At 54.8% G+C, this 15,740-nt stretch overlaps 1 protein-coding gene across 2 annotated transcripts in view; it reads left to right on the top strand.

The window, feature by feature from the left end:
• The window catches only part of CAMK2A (calcium/calmodulin dependent protein kinase II alpha), a 58,890-nt gene that overhangs the window by 9,160 nt on the left and 33,990 nt on the right, over positions 1–15,740 (top strand). The window contains exons 2-3 of one of the 2 annotated variants that reach the window (XM_081091041.1): positions 5,100–5,194; positions 11,980–12,039. In XM_081091041.1, the coding sequence (XP_080947167.1) occupies positions 5,100–5,194; positions 11,980–12,039 (155 nt within the window). The remainder of the gene's footprint in view (positions 1–5,099; positions 5,195–11,979; positions 12,040–15,740) is intronic. The other variant, XM_081091042.1, reaches the window with a different exon arrangement.

The raw sequence follows: 15,740 nt of genomic DNA, 5'->3' as shown, positions 1-15,740 counted from the left end.
ATTAACAGTGTCCCTGTCTGCTGAGACCTGCAGGCTCTGAGTACTCGGGAAGGTCGGGGTGGGGGGTGGGGGGGCGTCCTCTAGAGCAGTGGTTCTCAACCTTCCTAATGACGTGACCCTTTAATCCAGTTCCTCATGTTGTGGTGACCCCAACCATAAAATCATTTTCGTTGCTACTTCATAACTGTAATTTTGCTACTGTTATGAATCATAATGTAAGTACCTGTTATGCAGGATGTATTTTCATTGGTACAAATTGAACATAATTAAAGCATAGTGATTAATCACAAAAACAATATGTAATTATATATGTGTTTTCCGATGGCCTTAGGCGACCCCTGTGAAAGGGTCGTTCGACCCCCAAAGGGGTCGCGACCCACAGGTTGAGAACCGCTGCTCTAGAGGGTGTTGGCAGTGACCAGTCTTGGGTAGCAGGCATCTCTCCCCATCCCTGCGGAGTAGAGGCTCCCACAAATGGCTCAGAAGGAAGTGGGGCTGGGGCTCCTCGTGTCCATCTTTCAAACAGGGAAACTGAGGCCCAGAAGGATAAGCGAGCTGGTAACCAGGCTGTGTGAGGACCCAGGTCTTTCCACTCCCCGTGCAATGCTCCTGGTGCTGCACCTGACTGCCATGTGAGCATTTCAGGGTGTTTCAGGCCGGAGAGGGTGATGAGCCCCTGTGGGCTGGCAGCCAGCAAGTCCCAGGACACACACCTGCCAGGCAGCTAGAAAGCAATTTCCCAGTGTGATTCTTGCCTTTCACAGCCCATTAGCACGGTCCCACATTCGCGGCCATGCTGGACCCACTCTCACCGCACGCCTTCTCCATCTGTCAGTGGGAGCGGCTGGACAGTCCCTCACGGCCTCCTTCCCGTGCACATTCATGCCCGCACACACCCCGGGGCAGGCTTCTGTGTTTGGGGGAGCAGCCCCTCATCACCATGGCCCCCACCTCCTCTCCTAGCTTGCTTCTTCCCTGGGCCTGGCAAACAAGGTCCATTTTGTTTCTGATGATGCCAGCTGTTCGCAGCACCTCGTAGGTAATGATGCCTATAAAAGGCGTTGTTTCCTGAGCATTTACTGTACTCCAGGGACTGTGCTAACCCATCGCATACCTTATTACCATGAGTCATTGAGAAAGCTGCACAGGGTGGGCACTGCTCTCAGCGAATTTCACAGGGCAGAAAGGGGCTCACCGAGGTTAAGGCGCTTGCCAGTAAGCGGCTGAAGCACGATTTGAACTCTGCTTGCTCTGGTTCTGAAGAGCCTGTCATCCACATAGAACTCCACTACCCAACACGGGATCATTCGCCACATACAGTTATTTCCGTGAGATAGAATGAAACACTCAGATCTTCAGTCCTCTAGCCCCATGGCAGGTGCCACAGTCATAGGAAGCTAGCGACTGCCCATCGGACAACGCAGACTCATCCCATCGTCACACACAGCACGTTCTGCTGGGCGGCGCTGGTGTGGAATATTAAAGATGGAAAGGCCTCTGCTAGTTTGCCTCCTCCAGACCCCACCCCCATGCTGCAGATGAAGACACTGAGGCCGATTGATGCCATTCCCCTGCCCAAGACCTCCCAGCACGACCGAGGCCTGAGATTCTGACCCCCGGTGTCTCTCTGTCTCACACGCACCCCTCCCTGCCCACATTCTGTGACCTCTTAATAACGTGGATACACACTTCAGACCCAAGGGTGATGCATCTGTGCTCTGTCCCACCCAGAGCCACATGGCATCACGGACATCAGGGCACTGACAGGGCTGCCGACACACACCTGTGAGCAGACACGTTTCCTCGACCCCTTTACACCCAGGACACGTTCCCAGGCACTCCCAGGACCCTCCCATGACACCCTGCACTCACACAGAGCCCTCACGTGCAGGCCTCATCCCTTCCTCTTGGGAGCCCTGGTCACTTCCTCCACCCTGCCCTCCCCACCTGGGCCTCCTCCCCTCTCTCCCTCTCTGTCCTGTTTCCAAGCTCCTGCCCACCCACTTGCTGGCCACCTGCTCAGCTCAGGCCTGGGGGAGGAGTGGGCTGGCTCTTCTGTTTGCCAAGGCAGCTGCGCTGTGGCCACTCGCTCAGGCTGGACCAGAATGCAGAAGCATACCCTTCTGATGCAGAAGATAAAAGAGGAGGCGGTTAGGGCAGCAGGCTCACTGCCCCCGCTCTCATTCTTCCTACAGATTTTCCCCTGCCCCTCCTCTCCCTGGCCCCAGCCCCTGGGCAGGCACGGAGGAGCCTTTCCACTCTGGATGCAGGTTCTTTGGGGCCTCCGTGCTCAGAGCCCCCTGTGACGCCCACCAATGCTCATTTCTAGGATGGGGCGGGCATGAGGCGGAACTTCCCCAGAAGGTGGGCAAGACAGTGCCAAGCTGGCTGGGACAACATGTTAGAATAAAATACAGATCCCCGGGGCCCCACTCAGAGGTCTGAACGGGGCCTTAGAATACACATTTTTAAAACACCCCCAAGGGGTTCTGAAGCAGCCAGTTGGAGGACCACTGATTTCAGGTCTTTATCTAGAATGGGGCTTTATTTCTCTGGTGGGGAAATTCCCTCCCTCCCTCCCATAGGAACTGAACTCCCGCTCGGACCACGCAGGGCCTGCGTGCTGGTGAGCAGCCCTGAACCCGGCCCTGCTCGGGAGCTTAGAGCCTCCTCCTTCGCGGCCCTGTCTCCCCCTGGGGACCTCAGAACCTTTCCCAGAAGTGGCCACTTGCACCAGTCTCTCTCCTGGGGCCTTTGAAAATGGTGGCTGAGCAGGGGATCCGAGAAGGGACCTGAAGGTCTATGAGTCTAACCCCTGCCTGGGGAGCATGGGTACCTTTGGGAGGCACGTTGGGCCCTATGTTCCTCAGGCGCCTGTTCCTAGTCCTGACACCCGTGACTGAGAATCCTCTCCCTGGCTCATTCCAGTCCGTCTCACTGTTGCTCAAATCTACCTCCTGTTCCTGCAAGTGGCATCTTTGGGTAGCAGCCACTGGGTACCTGTGCACGGGGGTGTGGAAAAGCTCATTCAGGCCCTGGCCTGCAGGAGCTCACTGTCAGCTGGGGAAGACAACCTGACCAGCAGCCACACACCTGAGCTACAGGGGGAGTGGGGGGGCAGGGGTCTCGGTGTCTGGGAGAGCAAACCAGAGGCTCCGTCACGGGAGGCTTCCCAGGGAGGGTGACCGGGTCCTGCTGCTTTACTCTGGGTGCAGGACAGGCAGGGGCTGCACACCCCGGGGAGGGCCTGTTGCTGTGCGAGATTCTCCATCTGCCTGTGAGCTCTGGCTTTCTCCAGCTCCCTCCCAGGTCATGCGCCCTAGTCCCCAGCTCCCTCCCAGCTCTTTCTTCCCATCTTTCTCCACAGTGTCCCACCACTCCCTGCAGGCTCCCTCATGCTGCCCAGACACAAAGCCAGTGACATTATGCCCAGGGTCTGTGCAGAGAGGGCATCTGTACTGGCCTGCTGGCTTCCTCGGTGCCTGCCAGCGTCCTTCTCTGTCCCCACCAGTCTCATCTTCGTGGCTGGGACCTGCTTGTATGCTTAGGAGGGGGATCAACATTTGGAGGATATGATGGGGTGCGCCCACGGCAGGAGCCTGGACGTGCAGGCCAGGAAGCGGCAGGCTCAGTGGTGGGGGAAAAGCCAAAAACCTGGGAATGCAAATAGCTGAGTTCTTGATGCGGCCCTGCCTGGCACTCGCGGTGTGACCTCGTGCAATCTACACTGAGCTGCACGGAAGCTGAAGCTCTGAGTCCCACTCCAGACTGAAGGCATCAGAATCTGCATTTTAGCAACACACCCGGGTCCTTCGTATGAACCTTAAAAATGGGGAAGCCTGGCCCGCAGACTGGCTTCTTGCCGTTAGTCAGCCTGTGTTCAGGGTGGTAATGCTGGCGACCACGGTCCGTCCCAGCCCCCCAGCCGCCGCCTCTGTGATGGGAAGGGGTTGGGGCAGATGACCTTTGTGGTGGAGGGTGCAACACGGCACCGAGGTGCCAGCTCTAGCCTCCAACTAGTTTTGTTTGGCCAGAGACTATGTTTACACTTAAAAAGAATAAGGTGCCAGTATTTAAAAATTGAGATTTCACATAAATACTTCAAATTCTCTTCTAACCACCAATACTTAGAAGATAAAATCCCAGGAACCCCCTAAAACATAGAAAAAGATGCCCAGCTTTACTCTTAGTATGAGAATTACCAATCAGATCTACACCCCGGTCTCACGAACAGAGATAAGAAAGTTTGATAGCACACCACGTGGGCAAGAGTGGAGGAAAATGGGCCCCTCACCGTAAGTCGGTACAATCTCTAAGACGGAAAAATCCCTCATTATTATCAGAATTACCAACCAACACCCACCCTTTGACCAAACAACACAGGTTCTAGAAATTTAACCACAAACACTTGCACACATGGGAAAAGTAATTATAACACACACCCGGAAGGTTAGTGGTTGCAGCGGTGTTTGTAATCGCTACAGGTTGGAGCTGACCTGATGGCCCGTCAGCAGAGATTGGCTAGGTAAACTACAGCCATATGATTAAATACAATCTCGTGAGGAGCTCTTTGTGTAATGGAAGGAGGCTCACCTAAATACCTAATGGAAAATAGAGGATGCAGAACAGCTTGCGAGACCCGGTAGCGTTTGCGTGGGGGAGAGTGTTTGGAAAGATGCTCTGGTAACACTGGCCATCTCTGGGGAGGGGACCTTGGAGTTGGGTCCAAGGGTGAGAGGGAGTCTTTTCACTATCTACACTTTTGTATTTTTTGAGCTTTGAAGCATGTCAACGTGTTACCTATTCAAAGAAAAAAAACCACACTAAACACTTTCAGGAACCGAGATTCTGTGATTCTAACACTACGTGATTCTAATGTTTTATAATTTGGTGAGCCTGACTTACTAGGCCTCTGAAAGGCTCATCAGCCATGGTTCTCCTGCGTCTCTGTCCCTGCTATGTCCCTGGAGTGGCCACAGCATCCCCTCTGAGCTCGAGCAGTCCCGAAGGAGGGCTCCCTACCTACCACGGTGAAGCTGCAACAACACCAGCATCTCCTGGGCCTTCCCTCACCCCCTTTGGCTTCTCTGTCCTCCTAGGGGAGCCTTCTCGGTGGTGCGCAGGTGTGTGAAGGTGCTGGCTGGCCAGGAGTATGCTGCCAAGATCATCAACACCAAGAAACTCTCAGCCAGAGGTAGGTGGGAGATCCACGCCTTCCCACCTTGGGGGGGTCTCCTTCCCTTCACCCCTCCCTCTACCCCTTGGCTTAGAACCAGGACCGCAGTCTGTCCCCAGGGGCAATGCTGCGGGCAGGGATGAGAGCTCTTCTGGTGGGTGCTATGAAAACAGATCCCTCCGTTTTCCATCCTTATGGGGTCTAGGCTGGAGGCCGCAGCCTTTCTGATAGGCCAAGCTCTCTGCCTGAACATCCAGGTGAAGGTGACGATGCCAAGCGGGACTTCCTTTCCCTTCTTTTCTGCCTCTCGCCTCCATTCTCACCTCCAGACCTCTGCACCCGCTGTTTCCTCTGCCCGGATGCCCTTACCTGGCTCCTTACAAGGTTGGCTTCAGGTCACATACTTTGAGAGACTTCCGACCCCCAAATCTGAGGGTGTCTCCCCCATTTTATATCTCTCATTACTGTTTACTTTTCTGTGGCTTCCCCCATCCCCCAACACACACCTGGACTTAATCCATTTACTGTCTTGATTCCTTGTTTAACATCCATCTTTCCTCCTGACTCTAAGTTCTAAGAGGGTAAGGACGGGTCTCATTCCCTGTGACATGCTCAGTACCTAGGACAGCGCCCTGTACAGCCAAGGTGCTCCGCTAGTGTCCATCAAACTCCAGGTGCTGGGCGTCAACCACACCAGTCTGATCTCCGGTCCCTGATGCTCCCTGGGACAGTGGCTTCCAAACCTGTGCTCACCATGGAATCTCCTGGAGAGTTTCAAACACTCCTGATGCCTGGGCACTCCCAGGGGTCGTGATTTAATTAGCTTGGGATGTGTGACCTGGGAAAGATCCCCAGGTAATTCTAATTTGGAAGCGATCCTAGACCAGCAGCAGCAGCATCACTAGGAGATTGTTAAAAATGCAAATTCTTGATTCCAGACTTAAGCAATCAGAGTCTGCATTTTAACATCTGGGCGATTCACGTGGATGGTAAAACTTGGGGAGCCTGCCTAGAAGTCTTGCTTCTTCACTGTAGCAGGTGACTAGGGCAGTCATGGTGGTGGCCACGGTCAGGGTGTTGGGTGTTGGGTGTTGGTGAGGGTTCCCTTCAAAGATTCCATCCCTGGTCTGAACAGCTACCTGGGGGGGATCACTGGGTGGTGGAGGGAATTCTGGCGGGTGGCACGGTGCAGGTGTGGGCTGTGCAGCCATGGCTTGTGTGGTGTGGGAGACACCGTGTGCTGGGTTAGGGCTGGCAGAGTCCAGGTGTTTGCCTGGCGCAGGCGGCAGCTGTGTCTGGGCTGGGGCCCAGCAGGTGTGGGGGTCATGGAGGCCGGATCAGGATGTTCCCGCAGTCCCCCGCAGGCCTTCCAGCAGGCCCCGTGTTAGACCTCGTGTTGCTGCTTTTCATCTCTCCGACTCAGTGAGCTTGGGAGCCCAGCACTTTCTCCTAGTTACCAAGCTCTCCTATAGGCAAACCAGTGTCCTGCAGGGAGAAGAGGCTGGGGGTGGGGTGGGCGGCATTCTTTGGAAGCCCAGGGCCCCCGGTGGCACATGGTCAGCGTGAAAGCCCATGTGGAAGGAAGGGAGAGACCTGTCCAATGGAAGGTCTGTAGCCAGAGCCGGGGGGAGGGGCCAGGACAGGCAGGAGGGCCAGCCAGAGCGCTGCCTCCTGTCCAGATGGTGGAACTGGCCTTGCTGTTGCTGGGTGACTAGTGGCAACCTGGTTGGTGCCCTCTGTGTTTTGTGTCTCTGACAATCAAGGGAGCTGTCCCAATCCCTGAAAAATAGTGGAGGCAGGACCAGAGTTATGACTTGGGGTGACAGGTTGACGTTGCCTTGAAACAAGGGAGGATCAGGAACCAAGGTCCTTCCTGGATGCTGGGGGTCTTGAGTGGGTTCAACATACACACGTGCGCACGCGCGCACACACGCACACACACACACACACACGTATGGGGGAGAATAAAGAGAAATTGCTCTTTTTCAGAAGGTGACTAAGCATTCCTGGGCAGTGTATGCAATGGGCTGTGCCAGGCAGTAACCTCCATGCCCCCTCTTTTGATTTGTTGAACCTTTGACCTCCTGGGAGGAAGGTGGCCCAGGCCTGGGGGAGCATGGAGGGTGGGAGTGGGGATGTTCTTGGGGGAACCTTTCCAAAGGAGCCTGCTAGCTGCCAATGCTTTCTCCCCAGCGGGAGGAGAGCAGGGCTCCTTTTTGCTGGTTTCTTTGTTTGCTACTCAAGGTGCCTGGAGCCGGCAACGGTTTGAGACTATTCGGCAATGCACGCTAAGCTTCTCCTTGGCAGCTCCCGGCAGGGGACTGTGCCCACCTGGGGTGTCTGTGCAACCCCCATGGAGCTACGGCTTCCCCTTCACTGGGGCAGCCTCTTCTATCCAGTGGTTCCAAAACTCAGGAGATATTTGTTGTATGTATTTTGAAACTAGTTTTTTTCAATAAAATGCTCATAGGACGGACAATTCCAAGAAACCATATAGACATGAAATGAGAAGTAAAAATGTTGCCTGTCCGGCCCCCTGCCAAATCCCCTGGGAGCCTTTATAAAATTGCAGCTGCCCTGGGCGGTTCCACCCCCGGACTTGGATTCAGTAGGTGAGGCCCAGGCTCCGCGTTGACAAAACCCTGTCAGCGAGTATCTGCTCGGCGAAATCCCTGCCAGGGCTCTGTGTGCTTTCCAGCCCCAGCTCGCCGGGCACACCCAGAAAGAGTTCATTACCATGGCTGGGCACGTGGGCCTGGCTGGTGCAGCCAGAGGTGACTGGCCTGGGTACAGCGACCTCCATAGGCCTCACTGTCCACCTTGGCACTGAGGGGCCACTTGTCAGCTCCCTGGTGACCAGCCTCCGGACATGGGGTGGGAAGCAGGGCCTGCGCTCATTCAGCTGCCCCAGAGCCGCAGGCCCACGTGAGGGAGCATCTCTCCTGTCCTCCTCATCTTCCTCCCACCCTGCCTGGCACTCAGTCCTGGGGATTATTTCTCCAACCTCCCAGGATCAGGAGCCCTGCTGAGGCCCATGGAGGGTGGGACACTTCCTGTCCCAGACTCGGAGGCCTATTTTCTCTCCTGGTGCCCGTGCCTCTGGTCCCAATCCTGCCACCCACCTGCCTCTGGAGCCCACCTCAGCAGGAACCTGCCCCTCTGCAGGCAGAGAGCCTGGAGCTGCCTGATTGTATCCCCGCAGCCCCCCCCACCTCTGCTCTGTCCCACCACACCCTGCTGGCCCCCGTAACCTACCCGCACTCACCCCTGCCTGCTGAGCTCTGCGCAGGGCTGGTCCCCACAACCCCAACATCCTGGAGGCCTGCCCCCAGGGAGGGAGGGGGAAGGTTCACAAGGCATGTTGTGGGCATTGGGGGTGGCCCTTCCAGGGCTGCAGACTTGCTTCCCTCAGACCTCTCACCATCATGGGACTCTACTGAGCTGGATGAGTTGGTTTAGCAATGAATTACTAGAATGGGAGGCAAGATGGTGTGGTCTTTGTGAACATGGATTGAGGTCCGAGTTCGGCCAATTCTTAGCTCTGGGATCTTCGGCCAGCTGAGCTCTAAGCCCTGGGAACGCGGTAGTGACTGATGGACAAGCTCTTGCTCTCATGGCACCTGTTTTCAGGAAGGGGGACCAAAAAGAGCATTAAACAAAGACAGATAAGCTGGGCAATCTCAGGAAGCTACGAGTGTTGTGAAGAAAATAAGACAAGGTAACGGGGAAGTGATGGGGCAGGAGGGACACTCAGAAAAAAAGAAGGATGCAGCCACGAGAAGGCCCAGGATACGAGCATTCCAGGCAGAGGGCACAGCAAGTGCAAAGGCCCTGAGGTGGGAAGGGTTTGGTGTGCTTGAGGCTCAAAAGGAGACCAAGGTGGCTGGAACTTCAAGGCCAAGATGAGGCAGGACCCAGCAGGGTTTTGGCTGTAGTGAGGAGTTTGGATTGTATTATAAGGACATTAGGAAGCTGTTGGGGAGTTTGAAGCCTGGCAATGACAGGATCTGTTTTATATTTTAACTAGAGGGCTGGTGCACAAATTTGTGCATGGGTGGGGTCCGGCTGGCCCGCCCTGATCGAGGCCAATTGGGGCCAGGACAGTGAGGGGGAGGGGCCAGAGGAGGTTGGCCAGCCTGCTCCAGCCCTGATCGGGCCGGTTGGCTGGCCACAGTGCATGTCATAGCAGCCACTTGTTCTGGGTTCTGGTCGTTCTGGTCATTCCGGTCACTTGGCTTTTATATATATAGATAAGAGCTCCTTGGCTGCTAAGGACTTTTGACAGGTTAGGGTTAGAGGGTGTGTCCAGGAGTGGATTCTCAGAGCTCTGAGTTCTAATAAGGCTGGACCAGCTAGCTGAGTGAGTTTGATAAAGTGACTGCTTCTTTATCACTGTGCCTCAGTTTCCCCATCTACATAACAGAATGAGGCCTCAGAGGTCAAGAGAAATACAATCCCTACATTTCTTGAAGTTTTCTGTATAGCATTAGAAAATGAGAACATTTTCAAACAGAGTTACAAAAATTATTGTGTAACATGTGTGTTTCTATTCAAGGTAATGCTTTTAGCAAGTGGCAATGCAGTGTAACTGTCCTACACACAAGATGATTACAAGATTTATAAAAACGATTAGTCCCTAGCATTTCCTGCAGTGAGGTCTGGTGACCAGGCACAAGTTAGCTGCCTGACCAACCGTTTCTTCTTCTATTCCTGGATATAATTCTGTTCCTGGCTAAGCTCACATGGAAGAAACACCAGAATTCTGAATTGCCCCTCCCCATGTGTAGCCTGAGCCAGAAGGCCCCCAGCCCCCTCTGATAGGCCCAACTTTGACCTGTCTGATTTCTGGCTCTGCTGGAGATGGAGGGATGAAGGGACAGGGTATGGAGCAGGGGGTGGGCCCAGCCTTCCTGGGTAGATGGGGATTCCCCTCCTTTGCCTTGGCATTGCCCTTCCCCCACCCTAAAGGGTAAAGAAGGCGGCTGGGAGGGAAGGGGAGTTGGGGCAATGCCCCTGGGTCCACCTCCCCTCCTTAGCCTGCAGCTGGTCGTTAGCTGGGGAGTTGAGCTTATACTCTATGAAAACTTGATTGGATTTAATTGCTTTGCTGATGGAAAAGCCACATTTCAGTATTGATCTTGGCTTCTGCAGCCCTTGGAGGATGGCCAGTGATTGTTCTCATGGAGGGGGCGGGGAAAGGGGGGCTGGCTGCCAGGGGGCAAGGGCTGGGACTCCATCCTCATCACCCTCCCTGGTGCTTACCTGCTCTGAAGAGGGCCTTGGGAGACCAGGGTTCTAGTCCTGGCTCCACCTCTGAGTGTCTTTGTGAGAGCCCTCCCGTGGGGCTCGATTTTCCCCTTTGAGATTGGGGGCAGGCAGAGGTGGTGGGGATTTGTCAGGGCGTGGAGAACAGTATAGCACAGGGCTTTAAAGCTCCCTCCTGGAGTCTGGCTGCCCGGGTACCACACATGGCTCCACCGCTCACCACGGGTGTGACTTTGGGCAGGTACTCACCTCTCTGAACCTCTGTTTCTTCCCCTTAAAAGGCAGAATAGTAATTACACCCCCTCAAAGGGTTGCAGTGAGGGCTTGACAAGCGTATAAAGCTCTCTGCACACTGCCTAGCACATGGTAAATATTCTACATTTGTAATTGGCTCCGTGTTATTGGTGGTGTTTTTTTAATTAAGGTATTAACGACCGAATTGTGCGTAAAGCACCGGGAAAGGAATTAGAAAATACATTTCCAATCCCAGTTCTGCCACTGATGAGGCCCCGGCTTCTCAGGCTGCAGTTTCCTCATCTGTAAAGTGGGGTCAGTGATGCCCACGGCCAGGGTGTTGGGAGGACTGAATGGGGTATGACTTGCCCAGCAGCCTCAGGGGGCAGATCCTGAACCAGGCCTCTCTCCCAGGTGCGTGGGGAGACCCAGGGGGTTTGGACAAAAGTCCTGGAAGGCAGGTGTGAGAGCTCTGGCTCAGCCACATACAAGTTCTACCCTGCATTTTTGGGGGGCTCTCTGTGTCCTCTGCTCAGGAGGTGTCTTCTGCAAATTAATACAGCTCTTCTGCAGAGAATACCCACTCCCCCAGAAAGGTTCACTCATTTCCTCGTTTGTTTTTTCACTCAGTTATTTTTTGAACACCTACCATGTGCCAGGCATTTGGGTAGATGCCAGGAGTGCAACAGAGACCAAGTCCCCGCACTCAAGGGTAGAGATATCAACGAGACAGAGTGAGATGTGCTATCCAAGGGCCCGGAGAGCACAGAGTAGGGGCCCACCAGCCTGGCAATCAGGGCAGGCCGCCAGGAGAGGGCGACATTAAGGGCGGGTAGGAGTGAGTGATGGCCAGTGAAGGACCAGTGGGAGGTTGAGGGGGAGTGTTCCAAGCCGAGAGAATCTCTGTGTGAGGGCCCCAAAGTGAGAGGACTGAACAGAATGTGCCCAGAGAAGGGAACCTCAGGGGTTCGTCTGGCGGGAACGTGGTGTGAGGGGCAGCGCTGGAGGAGGGGCAGCAGGAGCCTGGCCTGGCTTCATGGAGTTTGGGTCCAATACAGGGAAGGCTCAAGGATGGTCTTCCTTTGAGGCCCTAGAGCCTGAGGTCCACAGAAGGGAAGGGACTTCTGCATCATTGCAACCCGGCCTCTCTCTCACTGCCCGGATAACCCAGAGCCGTGCCTGAAAGGGCCCGGGGCTGCCCTGGGAGATGGTGATCATAAGAGGCTGTAGGAGGGAGACATGGAGAGGGTGGAGGCTCCTCCTCACCTGGGACTCACCTGGGCGTCTCTCTATCCCTGTTTCAGACCATCAGAAGCTGGAGCGTGAAGCCCGCATCTGCCGCCTGCTGAAGCACCCCAACATCGGTAAGTTCTTGGGGGACAAGTGAGGGGTGCAGGGCGGGGCTTGGCCCGGCTCCCCTGCCCATCTTGGTGTGTGTGTGTGTGTGTGTGTGTTTTGCTGATAGGGTGAGGAGGCAGCTGCTCTCTTTTCTGGGGATGGCAGCAAGGGAGATGGGAAAAGGGGGTGTCTTTGATGGTTTCCACATTCTTCAGAGACCAGCTTGGTTGGGGGGAAGGTGAAGAAGGGGCCCTTCCTCGCAGCCCACGCTGCCGGCAGCCTCCTTCAGAAAAGCTGTTTCAGGAAAACTCCCGAAGCCTTTCATCTCTCCAGAGAGACAAAAATAGGCCGAGCTTGGCCTTGGCCAGTGCAGCCCACTTCCCTAACCCACCCCCATGCTGAGTCAGCCTGGCACGGTGGTCCTGCCCACCTGCCTAGCCCTGTGGCTGGCCTGCCCCTTCAAGGCTGGCAGCAAGGTGGCCCCTGCCCAGGGATAGAATGCATGCAGAGGCTGTGTGGAGGGGCGGGGCCCAGGGCAGGGGGGTCTCTTCTCCCCACCCCTGCGCAGTCTGAGGGGTTGTGTCCCTGCCCATCAGGGTTCGGAGTCCTGAGGGAAAGAAGTACAGATTCTAGATAGAGTTCTGCAGGAAATGGCTGTGTGACCTTGGGTAGGAGCACTACCCTCTCTGAGCCACTTTCTCTCACCTTCACAAGGAGAGTGCTGTCGGGCCCACCTGAGCATCGTGTTAACAAGTAGATTCTGGTTCGGCAGATCTGGGTCTGGGTGGGGCCCAACACTTAGCATTTCTAACGTGCTCGGAGGCAATGCCAAGGCTGCTGGTTCAGACCACACGCTGAGGAGCAAGGCCTCGGTGCCCTCTAAGGACTGTACCCACTCTGACAGCCACCACACCTTCTCCCTCCAGGGAAGCATTTCTCTGTGCCCAGGGCCCCAAGGGTTAACTCTTCTGCTGGAGAGAAGCATCTCCATCTGCTATTTATACCCAGAAAGCACCTCCCCTTCCCTGGGCCTGGGAAGGGGAGCAGGGCCGCACAAACAGCAGCAGCCGTGGAGGCTCCAGCGCCAGAACCAGAGAAGGGGCAGCCAGCGGCTGGTGGGAGGAACTCTGATTGGACTCTGGTCCCTGGTCTGCTCCCGGCCTCATGGTGCGGCACCCTCCCATGCTCCAACTCCCCAGCGGTATCTTGGAGGAGGTTGTGAGTGATCTCTGACTACAACATCCCACAGTTCCTATAAAGGAGGTGTGAGTGTGTGTGTACACGCGCGTATGTGTTTTGCTACTTATTTTGCCGCTGTCTCGGGTCAATGCTGCCTCCTCCGATTTGCACCCCATCTCCCTCTCATTCCCAGCTATAACGGGGAGCAGCAAGTATGGGTTCTGGGGCTGACAGACTGTAGCTCTCTGTATCATGACCACCTGCAGACCCCAGAAGGCCACCCCAAGGAGCAGGGGACACCCAGAGGGTTTAGCAGGTCATTTGGGATGCCAGGCACTGGGTTGAAGACCTTGCCAGCACCCTTGCTATTAAGAGAGGAGGCTCAGAGAGGTTATGGAATTCACCCGAAGTTACACAGCTTGTAGGAGGTGTTGCTGGGAGGTGAACCCAGCAAGTCCGACTCCAGGGCCCTTCTCAATCATTCTGTTTAGCGCCCCAAGTGGACCTCAGGGGTGAGCTGTCAAGGGGGGCGTGTGGATAACGGGAAAAGGACTTCCCTTCAACTTCGAAGAGAAAAATGATAACTGTTAGAACTATGACAGGAGTGTCAGAGATTCGTGAGTTCAGCCACATAAATGAAAACTAGGTTACAGAATGTTTGTTCTACGACAGTGTTTTAAAAATTCAAAAAAGTGACAGCATAATTCACTGGGCACAGACATGCCGATCTCTGCACCGGGGGTGGGACTGTCGTGTAGCCCGTGGTCCTTGGATTCCGCTGTCCTCCTGGGCACTGGGCTGAGCTTGTCGTCAGGGAGGCCTCTACCGATGGGAGGGGAGGTGGAGGGGAGGTTTTGTGTGTGAGAACCGCAGTGAGAGAAGAGGCCCTGTCTGCTGGGCTCTGAGCGGTGTCGGCCACCCCCCAGGGACCGAAGCTGACTCCAGAGTTCTCCCTGGATCGGGCTGGAGCCCAGCCCCATTGCTCGCCTGGCTGCTCAGAGGGGCAGCCTTTTACAATCAGCACAAAGGCACCGTCTGAGCTGAAGTCAGCTCTTCAGGAACAACACCCCATCCAGCTCTGTCCGTTCCCTCGAACCCCAAGGACCCTCTCTCAAGGGGCTGAGGCTCCTAGTGAGAAGGTGGACCTGGAACCCCGTCTCTTTGGAGCTCCCCGCAAATGGCTGTGGGGCAGGCCCCAGAAGGCCTTTCTGAGATGGTTCTGGCTGCAACTTGGCTTCTTAGAGCTTCTCACGCTCAGGAAAGGAAAGTCAAAACCTCTCCCACCTGCTGGAGCAGAGGAGGTAGGAAGGAGTCTATCGCTGAGAGTCTACCCCAGTGGTTCTCAACCTTGGCTGCACATTAGAATCACCTGGGAATCTTTTTAAAATCCTGACTCATCCAGAATGAGGCCCAGAAATCAGGATTTTAAAAAGATTCCCAGGTGATTCTGGTCTACCCAGAGGAAGGTGGGAGAGAAAAGGGTCTTTTTTTTGGTTGTTAATCCTCACCTGAGGATATTTTTTCCATTGATTTTTAGAGAGAGTGGAGAGGAGGGGGGGAGGGAGGAAGCGGGGGAGAGAGAGAAAGAGAAACATTGGTGTGAGAGAGGCATATCAATTGGTTGTCTCTCGCCTTGATGGGGCCAGGGATGGAACCCGCAACTTAGGTACATGCCCTTGACTGGGAATCGAACCGGAAACCCTTTGGTGTGTGAGCTGACACTTTAACAACTGAGCACACTGGCCAGGGTGAAAAGGGTCTTTTCCCACCCTTGGCCTTGATACACTAACAATGCAAGTTTATTGTCCATAAGTGAGAAGACAAATAATTTTAAAAGTATCTCCTATAACCTCAGCATCTAGGGCTAAGACTGTATGATTATGCTTCCATATGACAGCTAATGCCTGTACCTCTCAAGGTCACCTATACATCTCTCCTTGGGTCTGGTTTCCTTGAAGCATAGCTCGAGGCAGGGATTTAGGTACTTGTACTCCCAGCGGAGACCTGTAAGGGATGGGGATGGGGGAGCAGGAAGGAGAAGGGGAAGGAATGGCCTGAGGTCAAGTCTAACTGACTTAATCCCAGGTGAGGGGTGCAGTGGGGCCTCCGGAGCATAAGTTCCATCTTGGAGTTGTCCCTCCTTAAGGCAAGGAGACTGGACCTTTGCAGCGACCTTGCCTCCTCACGTTCCTCAGTCATTGGCTGGAAGCTGCAGGTCACCTGCTGGGCAAGGTGGCTCCCTCAGCAGTGGGCAGTTCTCCAGAAAGGAAAGGCAGCTGTGTGCTGTGAGCAGGCCGCCTTCCCAGCAGCGGCAGGTGGCTGCACCCTCTTACCGAGGGGGGCCGGGCAGAGCTCCAGTGCAGGGTTGCTACAGTCTGCACACAAAAAATGCAGAATGCTTAGTTCAAAACACATCTACCTTCTAAAAATGAAGCCTGCGTTTGCTTTGACGTGCATTCAAAAATTAAAATCAGTGAATGGATGGAGGAAGGGATATAAATGTAGTTTGGCAAGTATAAGGAAACATTAATGGTAGAACCCAGGTGGT

This window comes from Myotis nattereri (genome assembly GCF_964212035.1).
Source record: "Myotis nattereri genome assembly, chromosome: 5".
NCBI classification, from domain to species: domain Eukaryota; kingdom Metazoa; phylum Chordata; class Mammalia; order Chiroptera; family Vespertilionidae; genus Myotis; species Myotis nattereri.
The sequence above is the reverse complement of the archived record's forward strand: the minus strand, read 5'-3'. Positions and strand labels throughout refer to the sequence as shown.